Genomic DNA, 20,172 nt, shown 5'->3' with positions numbered 1-20,172 from the left:
CCCCTGGGACAGCAGCATCCCCAAGCCCCCCGGGCTTGTCCTAGCCTGGGACCAGCACACTGCAACGAGCTTCTGTGTTCGCAGCTCTGGGAGCCGTGTCGCCAGAGACACCGGCAAGCCCAGACCTGCGAGGGCTGTGTCAAGCATTGCAGAGGGTGTGGTGGAGCCAGCCTGGCTCCCAGCGGCACCCCCAGCCTCGGGGCGGGGGGCGGTGGTGGCTCAGTGCAGAGCCTGAACTGCTGGGGATGTCTGGGGCAGGGTTGCTGGCTCAGTTCAGCCTCCCCATCTCGTGCTTTGCCATGGGAGAGAAGCTGAGTGGGGCCATCCTGAGCCCTGTGGGTGCATCTCCACTCAGCTGCAGGGATGGGATGCTTGCCTGGGACTGGTGGCCCTTCATCCCAGCTGCTCACCTGTGTGGCCAAGCCAACGAGATATGTGGGGTGCTGAGCGTCTGCCAGCAGCCTGTCTTTAGTCTGGGTGGTGCTTGCGCAGGATCTGACCACCAAGGCTACTGATGCTGTTGGGGTCATTGCAGGTTTGGTTGCAAGTTCATCCTTGGCAAAGGTGATCCAAAAACCCTGGTCCTCCTGTTGAGCCTTTCCTGGGACGGCCAGGATGATGATGGCTGGGGCCACTTTGTGTATGTCTCCTTGCAGCAGGCTCGGGAAGAAGCATGGCCTGAAAGCAGAGCCAGAGCTTGGGGCTGCCTAATTTTGAAGGCAACCTGCCAGGACCAGCATGAGGGCCAGGCTGGCATGCTATCCCCTGCCACTGCCCCAGTGAGCAGCCATACCACCAATGACCAGTTCATTGTTGGAAACCAGTTTGCTGCAGCCACGAGTCCATTGCTCCTCTGCATCCCAAGGGTGGGAGCGTTTCTGCATGGGTAGGGCAAGGACTCGGTGTCCCCGGATCTCCGTGAGGTTTGGCAGAGGCAGGCATGGACACGAGTGTGGATGTCCCCATGGCTCTGCCCAGCTGGCCTTGTATGAGGGCCTGGGGTGTTGGGGGTGCTCCCAGTGCCAAAAGGCACCGTCTCACCTGCGGGGACTGCCTTTGCTGCCGCAGCGTCGCCCTGCTGGCCCTGGCCACAGGGGAGGCTCAGGGCGTTTTGCCCAGTATTGATGTTATGGAGGGAAAAGACCTGGTTTTTAATCATGGGCCTGTTATTTCGGGAAAGTCGGGGGTGCAGGAGGTGGGACGTGGGCTGGCTGCCCCAGGCGTGTGGGAGGGAACAATGGGGCCAGTGTGCAGCTGAACGCCCCAGCTCCTGTCAGAAAGGTCCAGCGAGGGGTTTTCAGCACGTTTCTATTCCCCTGCTCGGGTATAATTACACAGGGGAACAAAGAGCCCTTCAAACCTGCCCGCTCCCCTCAGCACAGCCCCAGGGGGCTGTGTGCACGCACACGTGTCAGCTCTTGGCCGGGTGTGAGGGGATGGTGACCATGCCCCCCCGCAAAGGCAGCCCGGCGGGGATGGTGACCATGCCCCCCCGCAAAGGCAGCCCGGCGGGGATGGTGACCCTGGGCAGTGGTGTGGGGACAAACCCTGGGTACGTCCCCAGATTCCCTGGGAGCCATGGCCAGGGTGGGGGGGCTCCTCTCCCGGAGCCACGCTCCCAGTTGTGCACCCCAGGGCAGAAAGCAAACCAGCAAATCTTGCCCTGCCTTCTCAGCACTGATCCTGCTCTTGTTGTTGTTAATTTAGTTGTACGCTAGAGCGGGTTTAATAAAGTGCCTTTTCTTCTGCCCCTGTGGTGCCTCATCCTGTGCATGGGAGACCCTGCGAGCTCCCTTGCTGGGTGCTGGTTTGGGCTCGGCAGGGGGGCAGCGGCTGCTCCCTTTGCTCCCGTTCAAGCAGGCAGCTCCTGGCAGCCCCTCCGTGCAGGGTTGGGATGGACAGCCCCCCACAAGCGGTGTGCCAGGGGCCTCGCATCAGCCCCACATGGGTCTGGCAGGCGAGGGCCACGCTGAGCATCCCTGTGTGGAGTGAGTGTGTGAAGGGCTAAAGCCCCTGTGCTGCTGCCCTGCACCGTGTTGCCTGGCCCTGGCAGGGCTGAGCCCCTCTCGCAGGGACCTGCTGCAGCCCGGCTCAGGCAGGGACTGTCAGGCAGCAGTGCAGGCAGGCAGGGTCTGGCTGGGGCAGGTAGCTCCGTTCACTCCTGGCCCCGCTCCCCAGGGACATTCCCAGGGCCGGCTCCCTCTCTGGGAATGGGTTTGTGCTGGATGGAGCTGTGCTCACACATCAAAACTGTAGCAATTCATTCCCCCTGACTTTTTTTTCCAGCCTGTGTTCGTCGCTCAGCCCACACCCCAAAATCCCTGTGCTGCCCAGGGCCGCGGCCAGGGCTAGGTCCCTGTTTTGGTTGCAGGGAGCAAGGGCACATCACTGCAGGGTTGAAGCCCTCCAGCTGCTGCTTCTCCTTCCAGCTGCTCTCCTGGCAGAGCCTGGTGCCCATCTCAACATCCCTGTCTCTTCACAGAGAGCAGTTGGAGCAGGCTGTCCTGGCCAGGCCTGATGCAGAGGTGAGGGGCACCAGCGGGGGAGTTTGGGGCTTCATTCCCAAGCTGTCCCAGCCCAAACCAGCCAGGGCAGGAGGCCAGATTTAACAGGGCAGGGGGCACTTGCAGCCAGCACGACCATGCAGCCAGGGTGCCAGCACGTTCTGTGCACGGCGCTGCATGGTACTATAGTACTGTCTGCTCCCCGTGGTGCTCTGAGCAAAGCCATGCTGGGGTAGCACCCAGCCCAACAGCCCTGGGGCTGCGGACAAGCACCCAGGGGTGCTGCTCAGCTCCTCTGCTGGCGGCTCCACAGATGCCACGTCCTTGCTGGGTTCACAGGGAGGGAACTGCACCCAGTCATTTCTTTCTCAGTGCTGATCTGTAACTGTCTGCCTGGTTTGCATGCCTAATTACAGCAATGGTGCATGGAAATGAGGCCGGTGTTTTTCAAGCCCATTTGTTTATTTAAGCTGTTTAAAAATCTACTTTCCCTCCCCAGCAAACCCTGAGAAAACTACTCCTGTTTCTTTTGAGAGCGGGATGAAAGCAGATTGCCAGCTCCCTCCATCTTGCCCCTGCTAGTCAGGCTCCCTGGACCCCCCAGCAGCGCTGCAGCATGGGGTCAGTTGTGGGGAGCCATGTCCAGCACTAACCCCACACCCCTAATCCAGACACAAAGCCCCAGCTGCAGCCTTGGGGCAGTGGTCCAGCCCTGCATCCCAGAGGGATGCTGCCAGCCCCCATGCTCAGTCCTTCCCTGGGCTGCAGGGAATCCAGAGTTTGCCAGGAGTAAGCTTGTTTTCAACTTGGTTTTCTTGTTTTAAAGAAAAAAAAACCCACAAAACCCAAAAAAAAGGAAACTCAATTTTTCACAGGCTTTTTGGCTGCATGGGCAGGGCTGAGTGCCCAGAGCTGTGGGCATAGAAGTGTGGTATTCTCTGCCCCCAAACAGCCCGTCTCGGGACAGAGGCTAATAATACCCGCTTCTGGCATCATTGGTGATGTGGGCACCCATGGGTGTCTCCAGCTCACTCTGTCCTTAATGCTATTTGGGTTTTTTTAGAGTTTGGCCAGTGGGGCCACACACCTGGGCAGTTCCCAATGCGCTTGGAGTCTCTTGAGCAGGTAATTGTAATTCCTCAGTGACCCAACTGAGCTTATTTTGGCCCCGGTGTAGTTTTGCATGCTGCTGCCCAGCTGGGTTATTTATAGCTCTGTCAGAAAAAGGATAAAGTCAGCACAGGTTTTCTGGGCACTGCCCAAACCTATGGCCCCGTGTGCTGGGCTGGGGCCAGTGGTGCCCTTGGAAGGATGCTTGGGGTAATGGGACCCCACTGGTGTCTGCAGGTAGGGCTGGGGCCAGTGCAGGGGCTTGGTAGGGAGGGGGATTTTTTTGGCTCATGATGCAGTAACAGGCCCCTTGGTTCAGTCCTGTTGGCTGAGCCCCATTCATGCACTGCACCAGCCCTGGGTGTCAGTCCCAGGGGCACCACGTTTCCAAGAAAGGGATTTTTCTCTGCACCTTTCCCCTGGCTGGTGGGCAGAGCAGCATCCCCACATCCCCCATTCTCGAGGCCCAGCGATACAGACATTTATACCAAGCAGCACGGGCCATGGGCCCGCTGGGCCACCTGGAGGCTCTGCCCAGGGGTGCGAGGCAGGGACAGCCCCAGGGGAAGGGCTTAGGGCTGGGGGCACAGGCTGCTCTGGGGGGGGGGGGGGGTGGCCCCGCTTGCCCCGTGTCTCCAGCACTGGCTGCATCAGCTCGTCCTGACGCAGGGTCCCCAGCGATGCTTGCCTGCAGCCCCGTGCTCCTCTGCAGGCGACGGGCAGGGACCTGGGAGCGCTGCCACCACCCTGGTCCTTGGGGGAGCCGGGGGCCACCAGGTCCCCTCAGGAGGGGTGAACCGCCCCAGGTCAGAGACAGAGCGGGTCAAAACTCCTGTGCTGATCAGTAGTGGGATTGTGCCTGTGAACAGTCCCTGTAGCACAGCCTGGATGAGAGAGCAGGACCCAATTTCCTCTTTCCCTGTCTTTCAGAGAGATAGATAGATAGATAGATGTACACCCACACACAAATAGCATTCCCTTAGTCTATGGGCCATCCTTCTAACGTGTCCATCGATTTTATTCAATCCATGACTTTGGGGCTCCATCTGTCATAACAGTCCTTCAGGGTAGGAGAGATGGTGTGTGACATTGGATTGTTGTGTGCTGCCTCCGGAACTTGCAGCTGGTGTATTTGGTGCAACCCATGCCCATGGTCTGCGAGTCGAAGATGTCGATCTTGAGGAAATTGCTGGGTGTCAGTTCAAGTTCCATCACTGCTGCACTTCGCTCGGTTTCAAGGTCCATCCTTCAGTCGTTTGGGTAATTCTTACTGTAATACCCTTGATATGGCACATAGCCACTGTAGATATAATGACATACAGTGGCAGGTTATTTAGCAATAAACATCATACAGCCTAATTCACTGGCTATTCCCTCCCAAAATCGAATCTCCTTGAGGCACACATTGAATTTCCCAATCCTTCCGCATCACCCACTGGCTCGTGTCGGGGAGGTGACAAAGCCACAGCACAGCAGAGGGACTTGCCCTGGGCTGCCTCTTGCCAAGGCAAACGCCTCGCTGGCACAGAACAGCCCCACCCCTTACAGCCCCCTGGCCAGCTGCCCCCCCTCTGCCCACGCCTCATGCTCAGGGAGGTGCAAAAACCCCCTTTAACTGGAGTTTTTCTGGCCTTCCTGCAGGTGTGGTTGCAAATTGCCCTACAAGCAAGCCAGCCCAGCGGCCGCCTCGGTGCCAAGAACGGTGTCACCAGGCTGGATTTGGGCTGGGTGAGCAGGGAAGGGACATTCCCCTCACCCTCCGTGTGCCATGGCTGCCCCCCACTCTCTGAAAAAAACATTCAACCAACACATCTAGAAACCTGCTGTATGGCTTGGTGCAAAATGCAGTGCAATGGCTGTTTAAAAATATCAGGCAAACCCTCTGAGTTGGAAAGAAAAATGTCCCCTGCGGATGGCCAGAGATGCCCAGGTGATCCCCAGCACTCAGTGCGGCTCCTGGGCTGGCCTGAGCCACTGCACAGCATGGGCACAGGCAGTGTGATGAGTGTGGCGGTGCTCAGCAGGCAGGGTGCTGGTGCCTGGGCTCACTAGATGGCAGTAAGTCTTCTTCCAAATGGCCAGGACAGTCCTGCACAGCCCAGGCAGAAAGGGAGGCAGACCAAGACCAGACTTCATGTTCCTCTGGGATATTTTTCATGGAGACAAAGCCAGGATTTTATTTTCTTCTTGATGTTTTTGAAGGTACACTCACCTCTGGGACCTGAAATGGCTTCTTGACGTGGTGGGGCTCTGGGCAGCCCCAGCTGCACCCTGGCCTGGTGGGAGCAGGGGATCCCTATTGCCTTCAAGCCTCACCATTGCCCGGGGATGCTCATGCAATGCCACAGCTGCACACAGCGTAAGTTATCCTGAGCATCCCTAAAGCATTTGATGCTTTTCCTAAATCCCCAGCTCTTGGAGTGATGTGAAGGTTTTTTCATGCTCCATTTTATACCCATGTTTCTGGCTGCCTTGGGGATGGGGCAAAGCTCCATGTACAATTCAGGAGCACAGAAAAGAGCTGCCAGATGGGCTCTGCCGGGCAGCCCAGCTCTGAGCAGGCAGCCCAGCTCGCCAGAGCCGGAGGGACGCTCTGTGCGTATTTCCCAGACACGTGCTGGGTTATTGTACAATCTGGCGGAGACTGGCGTTGCCGACTCGCGAGCGAGTGAGAACATACAACTGGATGGCTGGCACCTGTCCGAGACATTTGTGTTAATTGGTGATTATGCAAATAAACAGCTCTGGCGATGCTACCAGCTCCTCTGCTGAGACATGGAGCATATGCTCCCTATGGCAGGGAAGTGTCTCCTCCAGAAGCTGCAAAGCTTCTCCTCTGCATTTGTGGGACCTGCTGTGAAAAGCAGATTAAATGCAGCCTGTGGCTGGTCAGAGGAAGGCAGGAGCCCCTCGAGGCCCCCCCAGCCCGCCTGCCGCCGCCTCTCCCCTTTCCCCATGTGGCTTGAATTACTGCGGCCGTTTGCTTAATCCATCAGTCTTCAAGAATGAGCCACTCGGTGCTTTCTTGGCCTCTCCAGCAAAGCGCTGCGCTGTAAACATAACAAGGCAGGCTTGTTCCAAGCCCTTGAAGTCAACAAGCAGTGCTCTTCCTGCCCTTCGGGACCAGGCTGCTGCTAAATATAGCAGAGGGTGCTTTCCATTCATAAAATGTGAATTATGCCCGGGCCTCCAAGGGAGGGGAGCAGGCTGAGAAGCCCCCGGGGTCCAGACACTCCTGTGTGGGATGCAGGCAGAAACTGAAAGGCTTGGCCCCATCCTTTCACTGCCCTTCAGCTCTTCCCCGAGGAGACAGGGGAGGAAATGCTTTTGGGGGAGATATGAGGGATCCTTCTGTTGAGGTTGATTAAAGGATTTTCTTGCATCTCGCCCTCAGTTACATTAGGGCAGGGGTGGATTTTCTGGGGATGTGAGCATAGGGGACGGTAAGCATGGGCCGATGGGGTGGCCACGCAGGGTAAGCAGCTGTCACACAGGGGAAGCCCCCGTGGCCCCCAGCACCTGTACAAGATGCTCGAGCCTTTGCCAGGAACAGGAGCAGTAAGGTCTCGTACCAACTGCTCCTGACACCTAATGAGCACATCGGGACCTGCCTCCTGCTCGAGGGACTTGCTTCCTTTTGAAACCCCCTGCGGATCTCCACATGGTTACCCTTCCTCTGTCCTCCAGCCCCTTCCTCCACCAGCCCTTGGCTGTTGGCATGCGCTGTAATATTCTCCCTGAGTTTTTCCTCCAGCAGCTGCAGCTCCAGATGCACACAGATGTGTCTGCCAACAGCTTTTCACCTTCTCTGAGGTTCCTGTTTTGGGGACGAAGGAATCCCATCTCCTGGTGGAGTTTAGGGAGGTGCTGCCCCCGGGAAGCCCTGGGTTAGGACCCCGGAGACCCAAGCTCTTGTGCTCCCGTGGGAGCCAGGGCCATGCACAAGCTGCAGAGGGAGGAGGCCAAGATACCAGGCATCACTGTGCATTTCCATGCTGGGTGGTGTGAGGCTGTGAGCCCCTGCAGCCCCAAATTCAGCATCTGGAGCCGCAGCATGGCAGGGAATGCACACAGCGAGGCCGAGGATGGGCTGCATGCTGGTGCTGTCGGTCCGTGCAGTGCTGGCATCCAAAATGTGCTGGATCGCACAAAACACGCGGGTAAGCCGGGTGATGAGCCAGTGATGGATGTCGATGTGCAGGGCCAGGCACCCCACACTCCTGGGTTGCTGTGGGTCGTGGGGCACCATGCTTTCCCTGTTCCCCTGCCCGCTGCCGCCGAGTTCAGTGTGGGTTAAACACCTCCATAGGTTTGGCAGCTGGGTTGTTTCAAAACCCAGCTCAGGACTGCCAAACCAGCAGGTTTCCAGGTACACCATGGGCCTTTTGATGCTATGGAGAGCTGAAGACTAAATAAAGCTGTAAGACCCACTCTGCGTAACGCTCGGGTCCAGCTCCAAGAAACCTGGCTTCTTCTTATGGCATATTTAGATCAGCAGTTTCCTGCTGATGCCAGCACTGCAATTTCTGTGTGTGTATAAATGTGTAAAACAATGGAGCTCGGCAGACCCACACCAGCTAGGAAGGGGCTGGGTTTTGCACTGAAGTTTTTTTTCCTCTCTTTTTCCCTTTTCCTTTTGAAATAACCCCATTTGGGCCTCCAGTAAAAAACCAAAACATCTGGTGCCAGGTATTTGGCTGCTGGAAATCAGCTCCTCATTACTGAAAAGCACAGAAGCAATGCAGGGATTCCCGGTATAGATCAATAACACTTAAGGTCATGTTCATGCATCATCCCTGTCCCTCCTGGCCTTTGAATATATGGACTGAGGACATGAAGAGAGCTGTGATTCTCTGTGCCAGCACAGGAAGTAAATCGTGAAGGTTAGTAAAGAAGCAATTGAATCAGTAAAGAAGTCCTTCAAGCCTGATTTATTGACGCTTTCATGTGAGATCTCAGCAGGGTGAGATGCTGCCGTGAAGAACAGACAAGTCAGCAAATCACAGTAACACGGCGGGCATTCGATGTGCAGGGAGAGCCCTTTGGCAGCGCCACCTTGAGCCCTGGATGGGGAACCCTGGGGCCAGGGTTGAGGCCAAGCCTCTGCCCGCCCAGCTTGCTAGCTCTGCATGAAGAGGTGGAAGTTGGTCCTGGTGAACTCCTGATGGATGCTGTCAAGTAATTTGTCCGAGTCCTGGGGGACATCTGAGAGGACCTGCTGCCCTGGGATGAAGCTCTGCTCCGGGGTGTAGGTGAACGTGAACGAGCTGGAGTAGATGAGGCCATCATCCCTGATCAGCAGGAGTGGGACTGTGATGGGGTATCGCAGCCACCTCCAGTCACTGCCAAAGGCAGAGACATCAGGGACGACGCAAACGAGGGACTTGGGGCTCCTGGGAACAGCGCAGGAGAGGAAAACATGCATTAACAGATGAGGGTCCCATGCAGAAGCGGCTGGCACATCTCCTCCAGCCTGGAGCTCAGCATGAAGCCTCTGGCCAGTTTCCCCTCTCCTCGCTGGTGTTTCCTTCCTCTCTGCCCGGGCTGCTTGCTTGTTTGCAGCCCCCTAAGTTCCCTGTTGTCTCCCAGCCACTGCTATCCCCAGACTGCAGCCAGGGCAGAGAGCAGGCAGCAGCCAGACTTGTCCCTGCCTCTCCTTGCAATGCTCATACTTGGTCCCACAGAACGGGCAGTGCAAGTGCCCCCGTCCCCAAGGTCAGCAGCCACATCCCTCCCAGAGCTGCCCAGCACAGCCCAAACCCAGCTGCTGTTCCCTGCCTGCTCCCTGGCCCCCTCGGCTGTGTTACCTGTACATAGTCTCTGCTTCCACGTCTCCGAACCAGACCTTGAGGTGTGCGTGGAAATGCTCCCCCTGCACCTCCAGCATGGCCACATCCCCGCCACCCGTGAGCTGTGACGGGCAGAGTGCACGGCAGTGTGTGACGTGGTGGAATGAGCCCAACTCCTTCTCCCACAGGATGCTCTCCCTGCGCATCCCGTCCCCGCCGCAGCAGTCCAGACCCGGGCATTCCCACAGCATCCCAAAACCAGGAGATGCCGAGCGTGGGTGCAAGGGCTCAGGAGCAGGAGCCATGATGGAGGCAGGTGATGGAGAGGAGGGGGTGGCCCGCGGCCAGTGCTGTGCCTACCTGCAGGGCAGCGATGAGTGGCACAGGGCTGACAGGCTCGCGGACACAGGCCAGGCTCTCGCTGAAGGTGTACTCCACCGTTTCGGTGCCGATGATGGTCCAGCAGGAGCCGTCATTCAGCAGCTCCCGGTTGGCTTCCTTCGGGCAGGGAGATGCCTGTGGAGAGTGTCACAGCTCCAGTAACACTGCAGCAGGGGCAGCAGGGGACTGGGGCCAGGGCACCTGGCTTCTTCCCCTGGTGTCTTGGTTCCAGCAAGCAACTACTTTGCTCACTGGGAAACAGGGATCATGGTGCCTTTGCAAAGACCTCGGTGACAATGTTCCCACCGAAGCAGGGAAGCCAGAGGCAGACGGCTTTGTAGCAATTCCAACCTTAATTTGGATGCTAGCCCCCTTCAATGGAAGACCCCTCCTGGTGACGTGTTCCCCAGCCAGAGGAGCTTGGAAAGAGGACAGGGAGCACCCCGGGGGTCCTCACCTCCTCCTCACACTGCCGTACCTGGAACTGGATCACTTTCTCCGTGGAGAGACACAGGTACATGCGGTCGCTGCCCTGGAACTGGAAGGCGCATTTGTGGAGCTGGGAGATGGGCTCGTCCACGTCCAGCATGGCATACTGCTTTGTCACCTTCCGGATGATCTGTGGGCAGCAGCAGCATCTCAGGGATGGCATCCATCGCTCAGAGCCACAGAGCAGCCAGGTCCATGTGCCTGACACCCGCAGGGATGGAGGCTTACCAGGGGAGGCAGGGTGATGCCGGTGGCCGTGCAGACCAGCTGGACCACGGAGCCGTAGCGGATATACCCTTCCCGCAGGGGGAACTCGCTCCGGGTGCAGTGCTCATCGGCTTGCCAGGAAGGAGAGAGGCAAAGTCACCGCCCGGAGCAGCCAGGGAGCAGGTTAACCTGGGCTGCCTTGCTATGCACAGGTCTGGCTGTGCTCCCAGTGCTTTCTTACTGCCTTCTCTGCTCTGCAGGTGCTCACTGCTTGGAGAGACCACTGCTGCCTGGGAGCCCAGCATGGAAGAACGGGACTGGGATGTGGTACCTCGCAGGGACACTGCCAGAGGCAGCAGGGGCAGAGATGCTGTTGGGCTGTGGCCTCTTCCAGGCAAGTTACTTGTTTGGATTTGTGAGCCTCCAGACCAGTACAGTTCTTGCTGTCCCATTTGCAGCCTGTGTGCTCTCAGGGCATGATGCCAACCCTCAAGGCCAGTGGGAAACAGCCATCGGCTCCAGAGATACCGCAGGAACACCAGGCAGAGGTGAGATCTGAGTCAGGTTCCCACATCCCCAGGCTAATTCCCATTCCTTTCGCCCCCCCAAAACTGGCTTTGCAGGAGGGGAGAGCCAGGGCTGGAGGCAGCCAGCCCTGGGCATGGCCAGCATCAGTGGTCCCACAAGCTTCTTACCCAGGTGGAGGGTGAAGGCTGCCCACTGCCTGGCGCTGGCGATGAAGGCTCCCCCCTCGACAGAGAGGTAGCGGGTGCTGACGGTCTGGGAGCGCAGGCGGTTGAAGAGGGAGACTTTGGAGCCCGAGGAGATGCAGACTGCTGGGAGAGGTGGTTGTGTTGTTAGCACTTGCCAGGTCCACGTGTGGCTTGATCTATGGCTTTTGTCAAGCCAAGGGAGGACAAGTCCTGGTTGCTGCTGTAACCAGCCCAGCAGGAAGCAGCACCCCCTCCAGCTGCCTTTCTCTGTATATGAGTGCCAGCCCAACTGGGCTTTTCAAAGGTGAAGCCCAGGGAGTGGGCAGTGTGTTGGTATCAGGGCATTACACACTGTGGTGGCTGAACCCTTCAGAAAAGAGACATCAATATGCCCAGATACATTGCCCCTCTTTTGGGGATGCCCATGGGCTTTGGGTCCAGCCTGGACCACTTCGGAGCCAAGCCGTGAGCATTCAGAGAGCATCCCACCCTGGGCTTGCACCCGCTTTCCTCCCCACAGAGCCATCCCTGTACGCACGGTCCGTGTTCTTCAGCGACTGCTTCTTCTGCGAGGGCTTGGAGATGACCTTGATCAGCTTGCTGTGGAAGGTGCCAATCTCCTGCCCGTTGCTGAAGAAGAGCTTCAGAACCAGGCGGAAATGCTTGCGCTTGTCTGCGTCCGAGATGTACAGTGCCTTGGCACAGCTGAAGCCCTGCCAAGGGCAGAGAGGGGCTGCCAGCAGCTCCAGCCCAGCCCCGCCAGCCTTCCTCACCCTCCTCACCGCCCCGCAAGGACATAATAGTGCCCTTTCAAAGAGCCCCGGGTTCATTTAAAGGGGGAAACAACCAGAGATGTTATTACAGGTGGAATGAAGAGCTGGGGATCAGCAGAGGCTTTATTTACACTGGGGGCAGAGAATTCCTCATGGAAATGAATGTTCACGTGTGATTTATCCCACATAACATGAGAAATCGCCCTGGGTTTATGGTTTCCCCGCCGTCCTGGCTGATACACCGTGCCATAGCAGCAACGCAGGCACTGCAGACAAAGGGTCTTTTTGTAAGGTTTCTGGCCCAACTCAGACCCCGTGCTCTTCAGGGACCCCAGATAATGCTTTTTCTTCTTTTTTCCCGCTATCAAAAGATGCCAGAGCTCTGCTGAGGCTCTTGAACTTGGGGATTGACTGAGGGTTTTTTAGCCATTTATCTCCAAATGAAAGACTGGGCTTTACATTTTGCGATAAGCAGCAGTGCTGCTCATCGGGAGAAGGTACCGGGGCTGAGGGAGCTGTGCAAATTTTGGCAGCTTGCCTGCCACAAGGCTGTCAACCTGAAAAGATGGGGCCGAAGAAAGACGGGGCTCTTTGCAAGGCAAGGGAGCCTGCCTGGCTGCCCAGGCTGCTGCATGTGCCACAACAGGGCAGAGCAGGAGTGGGGAGCGATGGCTAGGAAGGAAGGATGGCGACATCCCAAGGAAGGGGATGATGCAACATTCCAGGGCGTGGGGTGACACCGGGGACAGCCCAGCCCCTGCATAAGCAGCTCCAGGGAGCAGCGGGCTTTACCTTTGCGTCCGGCTGCTCCTCAAAGCTGAGTTTCTGGGTCTCCATCAGGCTGCTGCCCATGCTGTCCAGCCCCATGTACCCGCACACCCGAAAACCTGTCTCTCCCAGGTCTCTGGCTGGAAGAGATGGGGAGAAGCACCCTCCAGCCCCCGCACAGGCACAGGCATGTGCTCAGCTCCTCCTGGCACGGTGGGTTGCCCCAGGCTCCAGCCCTCCCCAGGTCCGCACCACAGAGGGGTCAGCCTCAAGGGGAAAAGAGGAGTTTGGGGATGCAAAGATAAAAAAAACTGGGTCACTCTCCGCTTTGCAGAAGTGGAGGGCAGCTCTCTGTGGCATGGGAAGGGAGGGAGGAGAGGTCCAGGGCTGCTACCAAACGCTTACCTTTTATCTGCTCCTGTTTTAACTTCCATCCTGGCCCGCTCAGGTAGACACAAGGTGGGGGGCAGAAAAACCTGCAGAGGCAAGAGGACATTTTCTTACTGCACTTCAGCATCCAGAAAAGATGCTCGGGGGTGATGGAATGGCTGCGCTGAGAGCACAGACCTTTGCCTGAGGCTCACCGGCACCGGGAGCAACCCGGCACCCTGGGAGGTACGTGGTGGTGCAGCGAGGGGCTGGGGACCCCCCGGCTGGGGGGCACGGGCAGGGCTGGCCAGAGGAATCGGGCTCTGCTGAAGCAGCTGTCTCAGCCTCTCTGCCCTGCACCGGCTCCCTCCAGCCGCAGCGTCCAGCCCCAGCCCGGGTGGCTGCCACATCTGTTGGTGCTGCTGATGACCACTAGCCCACTGGCCCCGGGATGGCCCCAGGAGGGGAGGACAGGGCGCCTCAGCCCACCCGCCCTGCCCTGAGCCGAGGGGGGGATCGGGCCCCCCGCCTCTGCCTGCCTGCCATGTGGGAGTTTCGGCAGGTCGGGAACAGAGTTTGCATTCACAGCCAGATTCAGAGCCCAATGCAAATAAATCTATAGCCAGGGTTTTAGAAACCTATTTTCCTGTGTTTTATTTGGGTTTCCACTGTCTTTGCACTTGTGTGAATGGTGCAAATTCATCCTCTATTGATACTGGGTAAAGCGCTAGCAGAGAAAACACCAGTGCGGGGGGTTGGATATTTCAGAGCCCTAAAGTCCTGGGCATGGGTTTATTTAAACAAGTCATCCACAGCACAGGCCCCTGACTCCCACCATCAAGAAAAATGGCAACAGCACCTTTAAACTTTAACCTGGGAGCTCCGTGCTGGTTTTCCCTCCCTCTCCAGACCCAGCATCTGATTTTCACCTCTTGCATGGGGTCTGGAGCAGGGGAAAGAGGCTGTCCCAAAGGCTCAGTGATATGGGGCCTTCCGTCCTGGCTGGGAGACCCAGTCCCGAAATAAAACCTTTACCTGTGGACCAGCAGCCCCTGGCAGGAGACTGGATGCGATGAGGACTTTGTAGGCACAGCCAGCCCAGCTTAGAGCTGCCTCCTGGGGTCGCTGGGGTCTGGGTGGGTTACGCCTTACAGGTAGAGCTCATTGCCTCATAGCTATTCCACACTTGGTAATAACAGAGGATTATTTATATCACAAGGATTAATGGAGGATTAATTATATTACAGTGCCACAGTCTGACGTCACTGCCCAGGAGTAGCAATTTTGGAGATTCAAGCCAGAACCTCAAGGTTGCAGTGCGGGAAGGATTTTCAAAAATAGCAGCTTTTGGAGACCGTGGGCATTGATGGAAACATCCCAGTCCCTGCTGTGGCTGTTTGGATTATAAGACAAGATTTCCAGAGCACTTAAAACACTAACCCTTCCTCTTCTTCACTGTTGTAATTTCCTTCTTGGGGGGTAAGATTTGAATAGTATCTTTCCTTCCTTCACTTCATCTTTCTGCTCTCCAGTCCTTCACAGGAGGAACCTAGCCACTAGGAATGTCTAACTGGGATAGATGCGGGGGGGGGGGGGGCGGTAATATCCTTCTTGTGTTATTCAGTTCACAAAGACTAAACAATGGGTTTGGATGCAAAGAGGTCATGAGTGGATGGAGAGAGGATATGTTAAATCATTTGCTTCACCAGCTGAGATCACAGAAATCTAGCAAGGCTGAAATCAAGCTTTAGGTAGCTGGGTTTGGAAGCGGCTATAGGAGAAGTCGGAGCAATCTCCTACCTTTTTTCGTTGCCATATGACTTCTGTGCGACTTTGGCATGCAGTATCAGTACCGTCTGGTCTGCCGGCAGCTGCAGGTACCTCCGCACACCGTCTCGAAGTGGGTTGGTTTGGTATGGGTTGGATCTACAAGACAGCGGTCCCCCAGCACTGTAACATCAGAATCGGGCTCCTCGCCTTGCCCTACCAGCCCTGTGCTGAGCCAGGAGCCTGGAGCTCCCTCCGTGTCCAGCCCGATGGGGCGAGGAAGGTGGAGAGGCTTTCCCATCGGGAAGCACTGGAGCTCAGTTGCTCTAAGACTGGGGCTGGCATTGAAAAATATAAAGTTTGGATAACTGAATAACTGCTTCATCAGTTTTCCATCAAACACAAAAAGGGGACTATGTTAATAGCTCTGAAACACGCATTTCTAAGACTTCCACGCAATGGTGGCAGTGCTCTAATTGATTATTAATTTGGTTTTCCACCTGATGTGCTTGTTGCTGTATGTTTTTTTGGTGAGTTGGGAAACGATGCTGCTGAGCCGTGAGGGCAGCTGTCACGCAAGGAGGAGCTGCTCGTTGGCTTCTGCAAGAGCTGTTGGGTGAAAATAGCTGCATTCTTCTCCAAGACCTAAGAAGTGGGTGGTTTTGCCGATTCTTTCTGCTCTATTAACTAGAAGGAGTTCCCGTGCACCCGGCATTTAACTCTGCTAACTTAGTAGGTTGGGCGTTAACCGGCTAGAGAGAGATGAGGTGGGTCCAAGCCCGAGGTGCCCTGCTCTGCCACCGGGGACTCGTGTGCAAGAACTGGGGGATGAGAGCGGGGAGAGTTATGGAGTGTCTACTGGGGAGGCCTTCTGTGGTACTGACTTGCTTTCAGGGGAGGTGAGACCACCCATCTGAAGAACACCAGCTCCTGCCCTACTGAAAGCCCCTAGACCTCCTGAGTACCTTCGGCTGGATAAGAGGAAACAAGGAAACCAGAGGAGAGGGAAGGGCTGCTGCCTGGTCAGGAGCCCCTCCTTTGCACATCTGCCAATGTTTGGGACATGGCACCGGGGCACACTCAAGAAATTGCTCCTACCAAGGGGACCCAGCCTGGCTGGTTATGAAAAGGTCTTGACTTAAGCCTGAGCTCTATTCTTCCACGGGCTGAGCTCCCTTGCCTTGCTGCAAAGGGGTGTTTGTGCCTGCTGGTATTTGGACAACGTCTCTGTGTTTCTGCTCTGCATGGTCAGGGGATGTTTTTGGAACCACCTGGATGAGCATCAGACCCAAACTAGGTCCAGTATCCTCAGGAGAGAGAAAGCTGTATGGAAACTGGCTTCAGGCTCTGGCTCTTGACCCTCCCAAGGCTGCTGGGGGTCACTCATGACCTCTCCACAGAGCAATGGCCTTGCATCGGAGACAGAGAGAAACAGCAGTGGCCAGAGAAGGCTGTGAACCACAGCTGCAAACACATGGCTGAGTCACCAGGAGAAAGTGGCCGGGGACTGTGGGCAGTGCCAGGGGATTGCTCGGAGGAGAAGCAGTGAGGATGGGGGGCACCAGCCATGGCCACAGCCACCCACAGAAAATCTTGCAAGAGGTACGCAGTGGAGCATCCCCATTAAAACCAGTTCCTATTCCTCTTAAATGGGCTAGAAATGGAGAATAATTGAGGGCATAAATGATCAGATGTGTGAAGAGAGGTAAATCTGGTCCTGCCAAGCACCCCAAGGCAGGCTATGGTGAGCTCTTGCTGGGCTCAGAGGCCAGAGCAAGTTCCCAGGGAGAGAAGCAGCAAGCAGTCTTCCCAAGCAGCCTTTTAGAAGAGTTCACCTGCCAATTCCGTTCTTCCCAGTGCAACATGTGTATTTTAAAAAAGCTGTGCCCTTTACAGCTTCTAGGACCCATGTTACAATTCACTTTAAACGTATATCCCTTCACTTCCAGCTTTCCCACACTGTGGATGGAGTTGATGCTCTCCTGTTTGTATGTGGAAGATAAACACATCTCCCATACAAGCAAATATTTACCCAGCATCTCCTCTGGGTAGTCCCACGGGGACCTGATGCTTTGCACTCCACAGATTCTCCCACCACTGCTCTGTTCAGTTATTAGATGGGCGATACAGTCTCCTGCCCTCCTTGTTCTCAATTCTTTATCCTAGATGCGTTAGCCAGATCACCAGCAAGCATAAATCAACAGAGCTCTGCCAAAATCAGATTTACAGCTGGTGCCAGTGTCACCCACAGCATTAGCTGCTGCTCTGTGTCTGGGGAATGAATGTTTTATGGCCACGGCAAGCCCGTTCCTGACTGCAGAGCACATACTGCAACCGAGCTCCTCTCCCCGTGGCAGCTCCAGTGCTGCTGCCAGCGCACGGCTCTGGGCTCAGCCACGGCTCGCCCCAGCCCACACTCACGGCAAGGCAGAAGGAGCTCCTTTGCTAGATAGACCCTCAGATTGCCCTTAACAGCTCCCGTGCCCAGGCTGGATCTGTTCCCTCCGACCCTTGCTGGGCTGGGAGAGTCCAGCTCCAGCATGCTGAAGTTGAGCTTTATCAACCAGTATCCCACCAGTGCTCGCTCCAGGGGGGGTTATTTAGTCTTGCTGAAAAGCTTCACTCCAGCCTTTCTCTCTCCTGAATGGTTTATATCTCTGCACAGCCAAAGAGATCCCATAAGAAAGTTATTTAATCTTTTTCCATAATGGCAATCTGCAGCTGTCTCACTCCTCAGCTGCCAAGCAATAGTGTGATTTCAGCTTTGATCCGCCTTTGTTATTTTCCCCTTCACCTAAAAGCACCATTTGGGAATCTCTCTGCAAAAGTTTTGGGGTTTTTTTTTACAGAACTACTGATTGTGATCAGGATAAGTGTGGAAACAGATCGAGGAAAAGGCTGTCCATTGGCCTGACACTGGATATTCTTTTACACTAATGCAACATCATGAAAAATGAGTACTAAACCTTGCTGGCTCCATTCAGTAGCATTTTGCCCTCAGTTTGTCAGAGACAACGGGCACAGAGCGGGAAAGAACCAGGCTGGGTGTGAGAATATTGCCCTGGTGAGTCTTATCATTCAGTATTCAGTGCAAAATGAGGAGGGTAGCTTTGGGTCCTTGCTCGTGTCTCAGCTGCGGAGACATATGCTCCATCCCTGTTAGTGTCACCCACCAGCACCGACGCACTCACCAGCGCCCATCCACATAGCATGGGGTCTGCCTGGGAAGCACCGATCCCCGCGGAACTGCTGGGCTGGGAGCTGCTGGAGGGAGCCTTTCCCATTAACCCATTGGCAGAGTAAAGAACAGCCCGGTACCAAAGCCAGGCAGCAGCAGGGAGTGTTCAGGAGCAAACTGCCAAAACCTGTGGATTAAGACGTGTGCTGACAGCATAGCCAGCAGCAACGCTGGCTCCGCAGAGCCTCCTGCGGCACCAGCTCGGGGCAGGGCCAGGCTTGTGCAGGTATCACTGCTCCCTGCCATCCGTACGTAATACCAGAGGCACGTGGGTTACTGCCTGGAGCTTATTAAAGAGCCTTCTGGAATAATTATCCACATGCTATTTACTGCTCAAAGTGGGAACGTGCATGCCAAAGGCAGGTAAACAGACCGTAGTTCTTCAGATTTGATGTCTAGCTGGAAGAACAACTACCTAGAAACTTGTTTTTCTTTTCTTTGTCCATTCTCTGCAGCCATTGCCTTCCCAATTTTGGGGCTAAATTGTTTCAGTGACGCACTTCTGAACAGTGCTCACCATTCTGCCCACGGAGGCGACCACCCAGCATCCATCATCTGGTTTAAATTTACCTTCACAGAGTCAAAGGGCTATTGCTAAAGCAGCTCAATATACCCACTTGGCTCCTTCTGGCACCTACAGCCTCCTCAGGGTTACAGGGAATTATTCACTCCTTCTGACATTTATTATATTAAATTATTAAAATGCTTTGATTGTAGTGCAGTGTTAGTTCAGTGTCACGTTAGCAGCACCGCACGGACCAGGCTCTTAGAACTCATGCTAAAAGCCTCCTTTTCAGAGCCTGAGGTCTCAGCTGGGACTCGAGTGCTCTCGCACACAGTTAGGCATTATGTGGAAGCAGGGGGGGGAGCAAGGGGGGAGCCACCACCTTTCTCCTACACTGATTTTTGTAAGCCTTTCCCCTTCCCTGCTCAGCCTGGCATCGCTTACCACCAAGGCTTTTCCCCGGCTTTAGGTCAGGATGTGCCTCTGGAGAGGCTGCGAGCGTGCTTTGAGGTGCATCTCTGGGGTGGCTCTGCCCTGGTGTTGGAGGTGGGAGAGACCCAGGGCACCTGTGGCTATTTGCAAGCCCTGGCCATGCTGCTGTGCCCTCTTCCATAGGAAATGAAGCAGAAAATGAGGAGTGCCCTGTGTGCTTTTCATAGGAGACACACAGCTGGACCGTCTGCTGAAGGGCTGTTTTATGCGGGCACGCAGGGAACCCAGGCAGGCGCTGAGAGGCTTTGGTAGGGTCAGACCCTGCAGTCACATCACTGATTTTAGGAGAGCTGATGTTTAACACCACAGCTGAAATTTAGCCCTCGCTTTCCCAGCGGTGAGCATGGGGGGCATCACTCAGCGCTTTGTCCTGCCTCCGGCCGGGAAACGCATCTTCTCCTTCCTTGGTCCCAGTGGGTTGGGCAGGGCTGTGCATCCCCGGCGACCTCCCACCACAGAGCACTGCAGCTCAGCGCATCCTGCCTTCCCGCTCTGGCTGCTGCCCTGGGTGACCGCCCTGCCGCAGGCACGGCTCCTGCCTGTGTCACAAACAGGGGAGAACCCAACCAAGGGGCCTTTTCAGCTCAGCCTTCCCCTGCCGCCGGGTCGCACGTCTCTGCTGAGACTGCCACGCTCATGGTGTGCGACGTATCCTGGTCCCCACACCACAATCGGCTCTGCGAGGGCAGATCAGGCCGGGAAGTCCCACAACACCCTGTGTGTCCACCCTTGGGCAACCGCAGGAGCAGAAAAAGCACTTTACGGGCACCGGGAGAAGCAAACTGCCTTCTGCACTGCTGCTTTCCAGTTCACCAACGTTCACCAGCTCAGTCTGCAGAGGAAGGCATCCAATTTTTTCAGTCCCCTGGGAATGAAAGTCCTCGGACTCAGGAGACCAAAATACGATCCCGGCAGCTATTGTTTAGAAACTGGGTCTTCGAATCAACTCTTTATACAAGAACTTTAACTCATGGTAACAGTGTCCTCAAGTGCAGGTAACACTAAATTCAAGTGCAGAGGTTTAACTTGCTGCTTTTCCCCCACAAAAGAACTGCCGTTTGCCTCAC

At 56.0% G+C, this 20,172-nt stretch overlaps 1 protein-coding gene across 1 annotated transcript in view; it reads right to left on the bottom strand.

Moving 5' to 3' along the window:
- Positions 1–8,546: 8,546 nt before the first annotated feature.
- RBPJL (recombination signal binding protein for immunoglobulin kappa J region like) overlaps positions 8,547–20,172 on the bottom strand; it is a 20,898-nt gene continuing 9,272 nt past the window's right edge. The window contains exons 3-12 of the mRNA XM_052789153.1: positions 14,904–15,029; positions 13,140–13,210; positions 12,759–12,874; positions 11,732–11,906; positions 11,176–11,313; positions 10,502–10,611; positions 10,263–10,403; positions 9,764–9,919; positions 9,422–9,525; positions 8,547–9,007 (exon numbers count right to left, since the gene is read on the bottom strand). Coding sequence (XP_052645113.1) covers positions 8,734–9,007; positions 9,422–9,525; positions 9,764–9,919; positions 10,263–10,403; positions 10,502–10,611; positions 11,176–11,313; positions 11,732–11,906; positions 12,759–12,874; positions 13,140–13,210; positions 14,904–15,029 — 1,411 coding nt within the window. The 3' untranslated portion in view covers positions 8,547–8,733. The remainder of the gene's footprint in view (positions 9,008–9,421; positions 9,526–9,763; positions 9,920–10,262; positions 10,404–10,501; positions 10,612–11,175; positions 11,314–11,731; positions 11,907–12,758; positions 12,875–13,139; positions 13,211–14,903; positions 15,030–20,172) is intronic.

This window comes from Harpia harpyja, chromosome 1 (genome assembly GCF_026419915.1).
Source record: "Harpia harpyja isolate bHarHar1 chromosome 1, bHarHar1 primary haplotype, whole genome shotgun sequence".
In the NCBI taxonomy this organism is placed as follows: Eukaryota; Metazoa; Chordata; class Aves; order Accipitriformes; family Accipitridae; genus Harpia; species Harpia harpyja.
The sequence above is the reverse complement of the archived record's forward strand: the minus strand, read 5'-3'. Positions and strand labels throughout refer to the sequence as shown.